The sequence below is a fragment of the Ascaphus truei genome, chromosome 6, assembly GCF_040206685.1.
Source record: "Ascaphus truei isolate aAscTru1 chromosome 6, aAscTru1.hap1, whole genome shotgun sequence".
Taxonomy (NCBI): Eukaryota; Metazoa; Chordata; class Amphibia; order Anura; family Ascaphidae; genus Ascaphus; species Ascaphus truei.
In genome coordinates this window covers 117,353,320-117,366,861 of record NC_134488.1, presented here as the reverse complement: position 1 = coordinate 117,366,861, position 13,542 = coordinate 117,353,320, and the positions used below count along the sequence as shown (strand labels likewise).

General features: G+C 48.2%; 2 protein-coding genes across 3 annotated transcripts in view; one reads left to right on the top strand and one right to left on the bottom strand.

Annotated features, from left to right (window-relative positions):
* The window catches only part of IGSF21 (immunoglobin superfamily member 21), a 462,769-nt gene that overhangs the window by 373,705 nt on the left and 75,522 nt on the right, over nt 1-13,542 (bottom strand). The window lies entirely within an intron of this gene.
* Nucleotides 6,537-10,611, top strand: LOC142497740 (CD151 antigen-like). Its single transcript, XM_075605993.1, has 3 exons — nt 6,537-6,717; nt 7,284-7,370; nt 7,603-10,611. The coding sequence occupies exons 1-3, from the start codon at nt 6,595-6,597 to the stop codon at nt 7,660-7,662; spliced, it is 270 nt and encodes an 89-aa protein (XP_075462108.1). The 5' UTR covers nt 6,537-6,594; the 3' UTR covers nt 7,663-10,611.

Here is a 13,542-nt window from a genome sequence, read left to right as displayed (position 1 = left end):
GGTTTTGTTGGTATTTTATCTTTATTTAATGCTGCGGGGGAACGGAGCTCTCAGGTTAGGCAGCCATTCACTCCTCGGTCGCGCATGCGCGTCTAAACTGCTGTCTCTTAATGTAGAAGGTATTATTATTATTTATTTTTTAAATCAATGTAGGCATTTTTATTAATTCAAACATTCATAAAATTGATAATCTAGGTTTAAAATTCTGGGTATTTTTCCAGCCAAAAATATTTAGCTTCTCCTGTAGGTATCATTTTATTTTTATTGGTAATTTGAGATGAGTTTATTCATTTTTATTATAAGGCAGGCGTCCCTAGACTGATCCTTCCTTTGCGCCATAATATCACCTTCCGTACCCCAGTTCAGTGGTAATCCTGGGGGTAGGTGTCACAGGTGACTAGGACACTTAACACCAGGATCAAATACACCAGACAGAGCAAAAGGAGTCTATTTTGACTGGAGTCAATAGGCACAGCACTGCACACAATTTTGGCACAAACTCACCCAAAACAGGGACTACGGGGGGAATCCTATCTTAATTAGGTGCCAGGCACTGGGTCAATGGCTTACCCTGGGCAGCTTCCACTCTCCGTCCGTCTTGGTTACCTCCGTAGTCCAGGTGTGCTGTTTGGGCTATAGCACATTCAAATAACCTGCTCGTTTCCACTACGAGCCTCGCTTTGGTGTCTCCGGCACAAACCCCGGGCGACGCCTACTATGCTACGACCAGATTAGTCTCTGGAGCTGAAAACGGCAGCTCTTTACATGCAGTAGATTCCCCGTATCCATAGGAAAGCGGGGAAAACGGGTTGCCGACCAATCGGTGCACGGATGTTGCGTGCGGACCAATCGCAGAGCAAGGGCTCGTCTGTGATGGGCCAATCCGGGGTGTGGGCGGCGACCTTTGTTTCTGGGACAACCCACATAGGCGAGTTTAAGAAGGGTGGGAAACCTGGAGGTATTGTTCCCCAAACTTGTCACTCCCCTCCCCCCCACACTTCTAACAATGTCTGAAGCACTTGACCTCCCACATTTGAATAGCAGACCCAGATCTCAATGTGTGCAGGCTGAGAGAATTACCAGCCCTGCACACAAGACAGAAAATACTAGCATCACATTTCATGGCTAAACCATTCCACACAAGTGGGCCATTTCGGCCCCACGAGCAGGGATATACTACCAATATAAGGCACCCATCCTGACTGGTAAGAACGTTGGTTGGGCTTCACTTTTATTATAATACCTGCATTGTCCCTACCGTCACAGTATATGTACAAATGGAACAAGCTGTCCTTTTTTAGTGCGATTGATAAAACGCTGTGCAATATGATGGACACACCTAGGCCTTACCAACAACTGTAGGTTTGAGCAGACCCGTTGGAGGCCGGTCCAACCTATGTACTAAGCGTTGCAAATGCCATTTTTGCCATAATATTGACACACGGAAATCTCGCGTTGAATTGCGCTTGCGTGTGTCTTCTAATGTAGCAAGACACCGGGACAAAACAACGTGATTGTGACCACGACTGCCCCTGTCGCCTGAGGATTATCACGGTCTGGGGTCCAATCCGGAAGCACGGAACCCCGCAGTGCGACCGCGTCTGACGGTCTCCAGAGCGGTGGATTTGCTTTTGAGACGGGAGTCTTGCTACATCTGTATATACTCACTTCCCCTCCCCCCTTTTAATGTGCTCCTAATGCATCAAATAGTTCTAATCAAATATTTGAAGTATTTGGATATTGCATCTGAATGTGAGAGCTGTGTCTGACCTACTGAGGAGTTTAGATTATATAGTTTTGTATAAAAATCCGAGAACTCGTGTTTTTTTTTTCTTTTTTTTTTCTTCTGGTCATCGTGAGTGATCCCACCATTTTTACGTTTGATTGTAGTAATTTGTGACTTCGAGGAATGAAAGCTAAGTTTGCTGGCCAAAATCCTATCTGCCTTATTTCCTTTTGTCATAGTAGACTTGTTTGTCCACTTTAAAGCTCGCTCAACCTTCTCTATTTGAACCTGTTTTTAAGGGCTGCCTGGCTTCTGATAGGGACTTATAAAGCTTTTTCGATGGATTATTTTTATGTTTTTGCTCCAGGATAACCATTTTGTCTGACAGATCTTTAATTTCTGTTTTGCGTTCTTCCTATGTGAGGCAACTGAAATGAAAACACCCCTAAACATGGCCTTATGAGCCTCCCACAGAAGTTAAGGTGACTCTACGGAACCCCTGTTTAAACTGAAGTACTCCTCCAAAGTGTGCTTAATTTTTGTTTTTGGTTTCCGGATGGTTTAACAGGGATTTATTTAGCCTCCAATGAAATACAATATTTCTAACAAAAGGAGGGGAGAGAGTTGGGTCAACAGTGGCATGGTCTGATCATGTAATTAGCCCAATATTGGAATGGGAGGTTGCTTGAAATATGTCCTTGGAGAGCAGAAAATAGTCCAATCTAGAATATGTTGTGGGGTGGAGAAATAGGAACAATCTGTTTGGCCTTGGTGCAACGCTCTACGTGTCTATCAAGGTGAATTCCCTAGTTGGTTCTCTACATTTCTTGGAGGTTCTATGTACAGTACTAGTGTTGAATGGGTTTGGTCCGGGATATTGGATCTGTCTTGATCCGGGGGAAAATACCGTGTTCAGGTCCCCTCCTATTATTGGTGAATTTAGAAATTGAGTCAACTGATGCCACAACTTTTCTCAGAAATTCTGCCTGGTTGTCATTTGGCGCATGTATGTTAACTAGTGTTAAGGCCGAACCCGAGAGAGAGCCGTGACTTATCAGAAATCTTCCCTCCTCCGGGTCTGTTATCACCGTTATTGTTTTAAAGGGAACACCTTGCTTGATTTAATATGGCTACTGCTCTTTTTTTTTTTGCTGTGATAGGAATAGTAGTAGGTCGGATAAATATTTTTAAATGTGTTAGGAGGATCTTGGACATTTTTAATAGGTTTTTTGGGGAAATAGGATATCCCCTTTAGCCCTTTCAAATTCTAGAAGAGCTCATCGTCTTTTCCTATTGGAATGGAGTCCCTTCACATTAAGTGATTATAAGTTATAGCGGAAGTAGTTTAGCCATAATCTAATTGTTTTGGAGTTTTCTTTATTTTACTTTCAACCACAGAGTGGGGCTCACCTGGGAACCCAGGGCTGAAGAGGACCTGCATGGAAGTTGTCCTTTCCTTCGTTGCGTTTGGTACCTTGGGGTGAGGGGGTGATAGTGGGCTTGTTCCAGCCCAAAAACTTAACATGGATTCTAAATAAAAACTTAATTGGGGGAGGGGGGGATGTTAAGGAGGTTGGATGTGAATAACACCCGGAAACACACAGACCAGTCAGAAGGCCGACCGGCTTGTTGAGCAACCAGCCCAAGGGCGACATCCCCGGTCCCGGGGCTTGGAGTCCACAAGGAGCATGGGATAGGGGGCCCACATGCTAATAATGAAACCAACCATTTCTTTATTACTTTATCTCTTTCAGCATTATACTCATTAGTATTTAGTATGAGCCAAAATTCACCAAGTAAGAGTAGGTTGTGCTGCGTTCTTTTGCAGCTTGCACATACGGCTTGTCGTGGGAGTAACATTCTTCAGAAACCTACACAAAAGCTTTGCAAACCGGGCTAACGGGGTGAGAAAACAGCAGGAAACGCATACTCTCTAGCTGACATGTACATTGAACCATACTCCAAGCAGAGCTGAACTGGGGAGACCTATAATAGCATTCGTATATAATATAAGATCTCAGACCTCTGGGACCAATCAATCTCCATAGGAAATAACAGGGTGTCTGAGGTGTCTGAGGTGTCTGAGTGTGACAAGACCTGGTTCTGACCCACCGCGCATCAGGGCAGACCAAGGACGCCTCGGCCGAAACCCACAGGTTGTATGTTTTGGGACCATGGAGATGAAAGGAGGGGGACAAGCCCAGGCGTTTGCATGGGGAGCAGGGCGGACACCCATCTGGCTCAGCCCGGGCCAAACAGCTCTGGAACTGGCAGCCGGCATCTTCGCCTCGCCCCAACCCACAGGGGTCATGTTGTCAGGCCCCATCAGGACCCCAAGGGGACAGATAGGAGTAGGTGCCCAAAAAGAGGGGGGAGGGGCTGCCCAGAGACAAAGTTCTGACTCTGGGCTCGCCGAGAAAAGTCAAAAGTAACTGCCATGGCGATCAGGGTGCAACCTCGATCAGGTCGGCTAGCTCACATACGCCTTGCTTTCGGGCCGCTGCTGAAGCCGCGCGCAGGGTCACCGGAACATCCGAATCTCGGTGGCCTCGGAAGGGCAACCCACGTCCTCCATAGAGGTAATCCCCAGGCCCTGCAGGAAACTGTCGGGCGACTCTGAGCCCCACCTGTAGCAGACTCCCCTCTCTCTCAGATGGGTAGTCTGCGGCTTCAGGTCCCGTTGTTTGGACACAGTGATCTTTGAAAGGTCATTAAAGACCTGTAGGGAGGCAATTTCAAAAGGGATACCCCCCCTCTCCCTGCAGGAGGGCGATTCTCCTCTCCTTGGTGGAGTAATGGTGCAGCCGCACGATCACATGTCTTCTCTTCGGGTCCTCCGACCTGGAGCCTAGGGCCCTGTGTGCGCGATCCATCTCAAGCTCTCGTTCCTCCCAGGGCCGGGTCAATCTCCGTGAAGAGCTTGTTCAGGAAAGGGCAGAGGTTTTCCGTTGTTACCGATTCTGGGATATTTCTAATTCATTTTTTTTTGGGGGGGGGGGGGGGGGGTTTGTACAAATAGTTTAGAGTTTTTCCATCAGTTGAATACAACAGATCTTAGATTTTAAACAGATTTTTAGGATAATTCTAATGTTTTTGCCTCCTCTCCCTGTTCTCATGATCCTCCTGGCCCTCTTTTAGAAGACTTATTTCGTGTGGGAGACGCGGCCCGATCGCCATTGTCGGGATCCACAGGAGGCTGGCTACCTCTTGCGTGGGACTGATGCTGTTAACCCTTGCGTGCAAAATATGGGTCTTAAAGAGTCGGCTTGTTGCCATTTTAGTTTACAAAGATGTTGGGATGGGAATACAATGAAACGGCAAAAGTGTAAATCAAGATTTACAAAGGTTCCCAAGTGGCTGCACTCAGTCTCTCGGTATACAAGACCATCCTAGTCAGGGTATTCAGCTGTCCCATTTGATGAGATGTATCTCTCACTACAAAATGACACACTAAAGTGGGCATCTACTAAAGGCGCAAAATAAATGCATTTTATTAAATTATAGCAGCGACGATATGAAAAATATATAAACTCATGTTAAAAAAATCCCCAGATGGGCAGCTCAGTATAGACTCTCAAATGGCGTTGAAGATATAATATCTCAATATCCTAGTGTACAAATAATGTATAAATAGTGTATAAATAATTTATTTATTGTGCGACTTTAGTAGATACCCTCTTTAGTGTGTCATTTTGTAGTGAGAGAGATGATATCTCCTCATATGGGACAATTGAATACCCTGACTATGATGGTCTCGTATACCGAGAGACTGAGTGCAGCCACTTGGGAACCTTTTGTAAATCTTGATTTTACACTTTTTTGCTGTTTCATTGATCAGATGCATTGTAAGGAACCCCAACCCTCTCTCATAGCGCGTCTGAGATCAGATGCATTGTAAGGAACCCCAACCCTCTCTCATAGCGTGTCTGAGATCCGATGCATTGTAAGGAACCCCAACCCTCTCTAATAGTATGTCTGAGATCAGATGCATTGTAAGGAACCCCAACCCTCTCTCATAGCGCGTCTGAGATCAGATGCATTGTAAGGAACCCCAACCCTCTCTCATAGCGTGTCTGAGATCCGATGCATTGTAAGGAACCCCAACCCTCTCTCATAGCGAGTCTGAGATCAGATGCATTGTAAGGAACCCCAACCCTCTCTCATAGCACGTCTGAGATCAGATGCATTGTAAGGAACCCCAACCCTCTCTAACAGCGCGTCTGAGATCAGATGCATTGTAAATTCTTCTGTATTTGGTACAATTTTCAAATGACCTAAAAATGGCATGCCCGGGGAACCCCGGTTGAACTGCTCTAGAGTTTTCTAACTTCATTTTCAGTTGTGGCGCAAAATACAAAAAGAATAGAGGGAGAGTCGCTGACATGGAAGGGAGAGCAGGCCTGGCGGCTGAGACGGGGTGTGTGGCTGGGTAATCCTGTAAGTGGGGTTCAACTTCTGGTCAGCAAGGTCCTCTTCCGCTGCCAGGCTGATCTCTTCCTTCTCAGCAACCCAGGGCCCAGGTCAAAACTTCAGTCCTGGGTCCTAGGCAAGCTGTTGGCGGGCCAGGGGAGAGAACGTGCTAATTGGCACCTATTTGGGCAAGCTAAACTTAACTCAAGCTTTATTAATTAAGCACTTGTGTTTTTTTTTATAATTCATCTTATGTGGAATCTTCTGTTTATACATTCAGTGGTTAAAATAAGTATTTTTAAGTCTGTCTCCCATCTCTCTCTCTCTCTCTCTCTCTGCCTCCTTCCCTCCCCCATCTCCGCTCTCCCGCTCCTTTTACCCCTGCTCTCTCCTTCTTTCTCCTCCCCCCCTGCCCCTCACAGTTTAAATGCTGTGGCAGCAATAACTCCAAGGACTGGATGGACAGCGTCTGGATAAATTCCCCCAAGGCCAAAGGCCGCGTGGTTCCAGACAGCTGCTGCAAGACTGTGACCCAGGAATGCGGCCTCAGAGACCACCCCTCTAACATCTACAAGGTGGAGGTAAGTGGTTGGGACAAGCCCCAACTACTGTCCTTCAGGCAACCCTTCGATGTACCCACTACCAAACTGCAGACACTCCCTGTGGTACCCACTGAACATCTGTGGGCACCCTCTGTATGCCCATCACCAGTCTACCAACCTGCTGGCACACCTGTGTATCCACTAGTCCTGTGGCAGTCTACCAAGCTGGACACATCCCATGTACTCCCCCTGCCAATGTACCTGCTTACCAAGTTCTGTTGTCAGCCAGCAGCCATTGTCCGTTTATCACCTTGCAAGATGGGCATCCGCTACCAACCTGCGGACATCCCTCTGCGCCCCCATTGCTGTGTACTCTAGTGGACCAGCCCCCCAGCTGAACTGTGTGTATCTGTTACATGGCTGCCTGTCTGCTGGCACTAGTCATGTCCACCCGTGGCTGGCACCTTTTTTATACCCTCGTCCACCTTGCCCTTGTGCAGCGATATAATAGGTCTCGTTACCATATTCTATATTTGCTACTTTTCATTGAAGGGTTATAGTGTTTGGGTCGGTGATGCTTCCTCTCTCTTCCCCCCCCCCCACAGGGTGGCTGCATCACGAAGCTCGAAACCTTCATCCGCTCCCACCTGCTGATCATCGGAGCTGTGGGCATTGGCATTGCCTGTGTACAGGTGAGCGGGAGGGCGGCCATCTTAGATTTGTGAGGACAGGCTGCAGGATGTTTTGAGATTTGATTACGAATTCTTTAGGGTTCTCCGTCTCCTGGCGCAACCGTGTCCAGGGACACCGATTTTAAAAAATAATTATAATTAAAAAAAAAAAAAATATATATATATATATATATATATATATATATATATATATACACTCTTTTTCAACATATTTTGTTTTTTCTTTTTCTAGCTTTTCGGGATGATTTTCACCTGTTGCCTGTACAAGAGTCTAAAGTCGGAGCCATACTGAGATGCCTCTTTTCTGACCCTCCCCATGCCTGACAATTCACACCCTGCTGCCTTAACATACTGCTGGTTTCTGACTCCGTTGGTCTCATGACATCCCCAGCTTATCTGACACCATTAACCTTCCTGCGGCTTCAACATCTGCCTGCCAAATTCGGGATCGCAAACCTTTCATCTTGTGACATCATTAACTTATATCGCCCTTCTGAGGGGTTAACCTATTTGCCAAATTAGAGACTGCAAGCCACGCCCTCTTCGCCATCATGCCCCTGGCTTATGACATCAGCCTGCTGCTGTGATTACCACATCAGCTGCCTCTTGCTTCCAGACATGCTAAATATGGCCGCTGACCATGCCGACCTTTCGTGGCTACCATTACCGATGACCGAACGAAGCGGCTGCCATTACCTATACCATCACCAGAGCTGTTCTGGCTTCAACGCCTTCACCAACATGGCTTCCAAGCAGAATGACGCCATGCTGGTTTCATGCATGACGGAGATGGCGCTGCTATGGGGGGGACTGCAAAAAAAAGAAAAATGCCCTACAGGGTCTGTTTTCACCTCTAGTTTCCCCATTCTGATTTTTAACTGGTTTTATTCCTACAAAATGGCTGTTGAACAAATCTCCCTTCGGGATATCACTGGACTTCAAAGAGGCTTATCAGAGGAGCTCAGGATAAGACCGCTTCATTGATGGGTCTCTATGACGTCTTCATGGAAAGCCTCTCTCAGCTCTGCCTGCTCGGGTGGAGCAAGTGAGTAAGAATCAGAGGTTGCCATGGAAACGCTACTAACAGAGGCTTTGGGCCTTTTTGAAATAAAAAGTAAAAGTCAAAACATGAAAAACAAATGGGGGGCAAGAAAACGAGCTTTACAGGGCATTACATTGCGCTCACATTAAGGATCAGTCCTATTGGAGAAAATTGCACCTTTTTAGAGCAGCAATCTGCACTGTTTGTGGGAACATGTTGATTATATAGTACAGGTAAACCCAGCATCTTTCAACCTCCCCCCCTCGCCCCCCTCCTACTTATAATGCCTACAAACTGGTTTAATAGAAAACCTAAAAATCTGACACCGAGAGTGGAAGGGTATAGAGATACTCTGCATCATTATACAGCGCAACATGTTCATTGTCAGGGGCTGGAAATGTTTAGTAGAGATACATCTGCATCTATATACAGTGCAGCACGTTTGTTACTAGTTGAAGGCATATAGTGATACTCCGTATCATTGTCCAATTCAGACAGTAAGGCAGACACGGTTATCTCTCCCCCGCCCCCATATCATTTAATGTTACCATGTCCTAATTTCCTGCTAACGGTTTTGATGGTCAAGTGGGGTGTGTGCTGAAAGGGTTAGCAGACACTAAACTTTTGCATGAATTTTTATTACGTTGTACAGGCATACCCCGGTTTAAGGACACTCACTTTAAGTACACTCACGAGTAAGTACATCTCGCTCAATAGGCAAACGGCAGCTCACGCATGCGCCTGTCAGCACGTCCTGAACAGCAATACCGGCTCCCTACTTGTACTGAAGCTGTGCGCAAGCGGGGAGACTATAGAGCCTGTTACACATGCCTTATTTACATCAGTTACGCACGTATATAACGATTGCAGTACAGTACATGCATCAATAAGTGAGGAAAAGGTAGTGCTTCACTTTAAGTAAATTTTCGCTTTACATACATGCTCCGGTCCCATTGCGTACGTTAATGCGGGGTATGCCTGTAAATGCCAGAAGTCCTAATATTTCATTTTATTTTTTTGTGCATTTCATTTTAACTACTGAGTAAAATGAACTACTGGATATATCCCTAGATCTATACATCGTCATATTTATCAGGATTAGAAGTTGGTGTTCCAAATTTACATTTTATTATATATATATATTTTTTTTTTTTTATATACAAATCCGTTGTATAAATGATATTTAATCCTTACGTGGGTTATTTCACCTTGCAGAAAATACAAAGCTTAAATTTTTTTTTAAAAATAAAAAGCTTCCAACCCCAAATATTGCACTGGGTGGGGGAACCTGTTAAATTATGCAGTGAAGCTGCATCCAGATGCTGGAGAATAGATCCGCTCCATTCAAATGAGGGGGACTGGACTCTTTAACATAGGGAAGAGCCTTCACAGCATATATAGTTCAGGGCCGATCTTGTGACCATGTGAAATTTTTTTTTTTTTTTTTTTTTTTTTTTAAAGAGTAGAGTTGGTGACATTGGCAGATTCATCAAAAAAAATGTGTTCCTTTACTTGCCTTGAGACTCAAGAAATAGGCTTCAACTTAAGCGTTTCGTAAATTTCGGAAGCAGACAATCCTGTTGGGGTGACTAAATGCCTTATAATGTCAAGCCTACCCATGAGTGTATCTGCATATGTCTATAGGTCCCCCACCTGCTTCAGTCACGCCATTATCGTGTGTCACATGGTGGTGAAGAGGCAGGCGAGGATTCTGGGAGGTATGTCACGACCGACTTTGTCTGACGCTTAGCCACTATGACGTGACCTGCAGTTAAACTACCTGAGTGTGTATTTTTCAGAGATTTATTTAATTATTAAAAGGTGCAAAGCTTGATAGAATATCGAGAAATGCTTTTTAAAAATATAATTTTTTTTTGTTGTAAAATTTTGCATTTTAATCAAACCGCAGATAATGTGTAATATGCAATTGTATAATTAGGTAGCAAGATGGCAGGCATTGTAACATCCCAAAATAACTATATATATAAAAAAAAAAGTTCTAATATTATAATGGATCGCAATTTTTTATTAACGCCTCGCTGTAATTTTTTTTGTATAATCAAAAAAGGGAAAATCTGCCGCTTTTGACACATTTTAAAGTAGTAAAAATGTTGCATGTCCGCTGTATGTTTAACTACTGAAGTATTTTTGTTTGGAATTTTTAATAAAAATGAGTTTAGGGGACCCCCCCCACTATAAGCATGTGCAGGAGTGATTCCTTTTATTGGCCACAACACTGCATCTCCATCCGCTGAAATAACATGTTTTTATATCTGAGACTAAGGGGGAACAGAAAATAGAGAGGCAGGTGTTGGGAGAGGAAGGGCAAAAAGTAGTTGCAGAGAGACATTTGAAAGATAGATGGAGTAACATTTTCGGATAAACGTTCGTTTTTCTACTATGGATGTGGTTGAATACACTTCTTTTTGCTACAAGTGGCCGATGTATGCCGGTCAGACATTTTGGCGCGGTCGACACGCCGCAGGCATTTAGCCGCTGCTGATGGGGGGGGGGGGCGTGGGGTGAGGGGGGAGGAGAGAGGATGAGGAGGAAGGAGAGGATAGGGGGCAGGGAGGAGAGAGGATGGGGGGAGGGAAGAGGGGAGAGATTAGTAGGCGGAGGAGGGGGTGAGATGATGGAGGATCAGGGAGAGTATGGGGGAGGGAAGAAAAATTGCAGCCAGAATTAATATTAATGGGGCCCGGGGGCCCGCGGATGTCTAGCTACGCCACTGATCCAGCATGCCAGTTTTGAGTTCCAAACTCTTCTCGGGGCGCGGCCAGTGTTACGTGACCTTCACACTCTTGTTCGGGGCGTGGCCAGTGTTACGTGACCTTCACACTCTTGTTCGGGGCGTCGCCAGTGTTACGTGACCTTCACACTCTTGTTCGGGGCGTGGCCAGTGTTACGTGACCTTCACACTCTTGTTTGGGGCGTGGCCAGTGTTACGTGACCTTCAACTTGAAAACGGCAGCCGAGACCAAGATGCAGGTTACAATTCAAGTGACATATGTAAGTGGTTCTATTCTGAACTCCCCCCTCTTGCGGTCACTGTCATTTTCATTGCATCTGTTTTTGGAAGGGACTTAAATGGCCACTGTAACACCAAATAAGTATATTCTTTCCTCTACCTACAGGATGCTTTATGATTTGGCCACACGGGGGCGTAGCTATAGCGCAGGGGCCCCTGCTCGTGTGGCCTGCTCTTCCCCCCACTGTCGGCGGCCCATCTGTCTCTCTTCAGATAGACACAGGCTTGGGCGGGTAGGAGGAGAGCGGAGGACGCCGGCTGCGGAGTGCGGAGCTGATCACAGAACAGCTGCAGCCGGGAGGAGGCTGTCTGTCTGCCTAACCACTTCCGGGCAGCAGGTGGCGCTGCAGAGCTCTCCATAGCTGCTCCTCTCTGCATCTCCCGGTTCGTGTCTGTTGATGTGTGTGTGTGTGGGTCTGTGTGGGTCTGTGTGTCTGTAAGTGTGTGTATTTGTAATGCATATGTTTTATGCACTGTGTATATTATTATATCTTTATACTATATTAGTGAAAGCACTGTATGTTTGCCTGCCTGTCTGGATGTCCGGTGTCCCTAGCGGCAATCTCATTGGTCCCTTGGGCCGCCCACCCCCGCACACCTCTCATTGGCCTCACACACTCACACCACCCCCTTGGCCCGCCCCCCACACCTCGCATTGGCCTCACACACTCACACCACCCCCTTGGCCCGCCCCCCACACCTCGCATTGGCCTGAGGCGGAGTGACGGGCCAAAGGTCCACAAAAAAAAAAAAAAAAAACACACACACAGTGTGTCACACACACACACACACACACACACACACACACCCCTCTCTGTCCTCTCCCCCCCCCATCACACTCACCTCCCTCCCACTCCATTCCCTCCCGCTCCACTCACCTCCCTCTCACTCCATTCCCTCCCGCTCCACTCACCTCCCACTCCATTCCCTCCCAGTCCCTCCCCGGCGGGGGGACACGCGCCCACCTAAGAGGCGGCCGGAAGCCGCTCCACTCCCTCCCGCTCACTCCATTCCCTCCCGCTCCACTCACCTCCCACTCCATTCCCTCCCAGTCCCTCCCCGGCGGGGGGACACGCGCCCACCTAAGAGGCGCCCGGAAGCCGCTCCATTCCCTCCCGCTCCACTCCCTCCCTGGCGGGGGTTGGCACACGCGGCACCTAAGAGGCGGCCGGAAGCCGCTCCACTCCCTCCCGCTCCACTCCCGCACTCACCTCCCTCCCGCTCTACTCCCTCCCGCACTCACCTCCCCGGCGGGGGGACACGCGGCACCTAAGATGGCGGCGCCCCGAAGGAGAGGTGACGTGTGTGTGTCACTGTGTGTGTGTGTGTGTGTGCCACTGTGTGTGTGTGTGTGTGTGTCACTGTGTGTGTCACTGTGTGTGTCACTGTGTGTGTGTGTGTGTCTCACTGTGTGTGTGTGTGTGTGTGTGACACTGTGTGTGTGTCTCTCACTGTGTGTGTGTCTCTCACTGTGTGTGTGTGACACTGTGTGTGTGTGTGTCTCTCACTGTGTGTGTCACTGTGTGTGTGTGTCTGTGTCACATGGGGGGGGCAGGAGGGGAGAGAGAGGGGGGGAGCGGAGAAACATACAGGGGGAGTGGAGAGGAGAGACCCGGAAATTTTAACCAACCCACCCCCCCTCCTGTCCACTCTCCCCCCCCCTCCTCCTCCTCCCGTCCGCTCTCCCCCCCCTCCTCCTCCCGTCCGCTCTCTCCCCCCCCCCTCCTCCTCCCGTCCGCTCTCTCCCCCCCTCCTCCTCCCGTCCGCTCTCTCCCCCCCCCTCCTCCTCCCGTCCGCGCTCTCCCCCCCCCTCCTCCTCCCGTCCGCTCTCTCCCCCCCCTCCTCCTCCCGTCCGCTCTCCCCCCCCCCTCCTCCTCCCGTCCGCTCTCCCCCCCTCCTCCTCCCGTCCGCTCTCCCCCCCCTCCTCCTCCCGTCCGCTCTCCCCCCCCTCCTCCTCCCGTCCGCTCTCCCCCCCTCCTCCTCCCGTCCGCTCTCCCCCCCTCCTCCTCCCGTCCGCTCTCCCCCCCTCCTCCTCCCGTCCGCTCTCCCCCCTCCTCCTCCTCCCGTCCGCTCTCCCCCCCTCCTCCTCCTCCCGTCCG

Excerpts from the sequence above, each read along its gene's own strand:
- LOC142497740 (XM_075605993.1), top strand. The coding sequence starts at position 6,595 with ATGGACAGCGTCTGGATAAATTCCCCCAAGGCCAAAGGCCGCGTGGTT. Across the intron at positions 6,718-7,283 it reads CTAACATCTACAAGGTGGAG|GGTGGCTGCATCACGAAGCT; the intron begins GTAAGTGGTTGG and ends CCCCCCCCACAG. Across the intron at positions 7,371-7,602 it reads TTGGCATTGCCTGTGTACAG|CTTTTCGGGATGATTTTCAC; the intron begins GTGAGCGGGAGG and ends TTCTTTTTCTAG.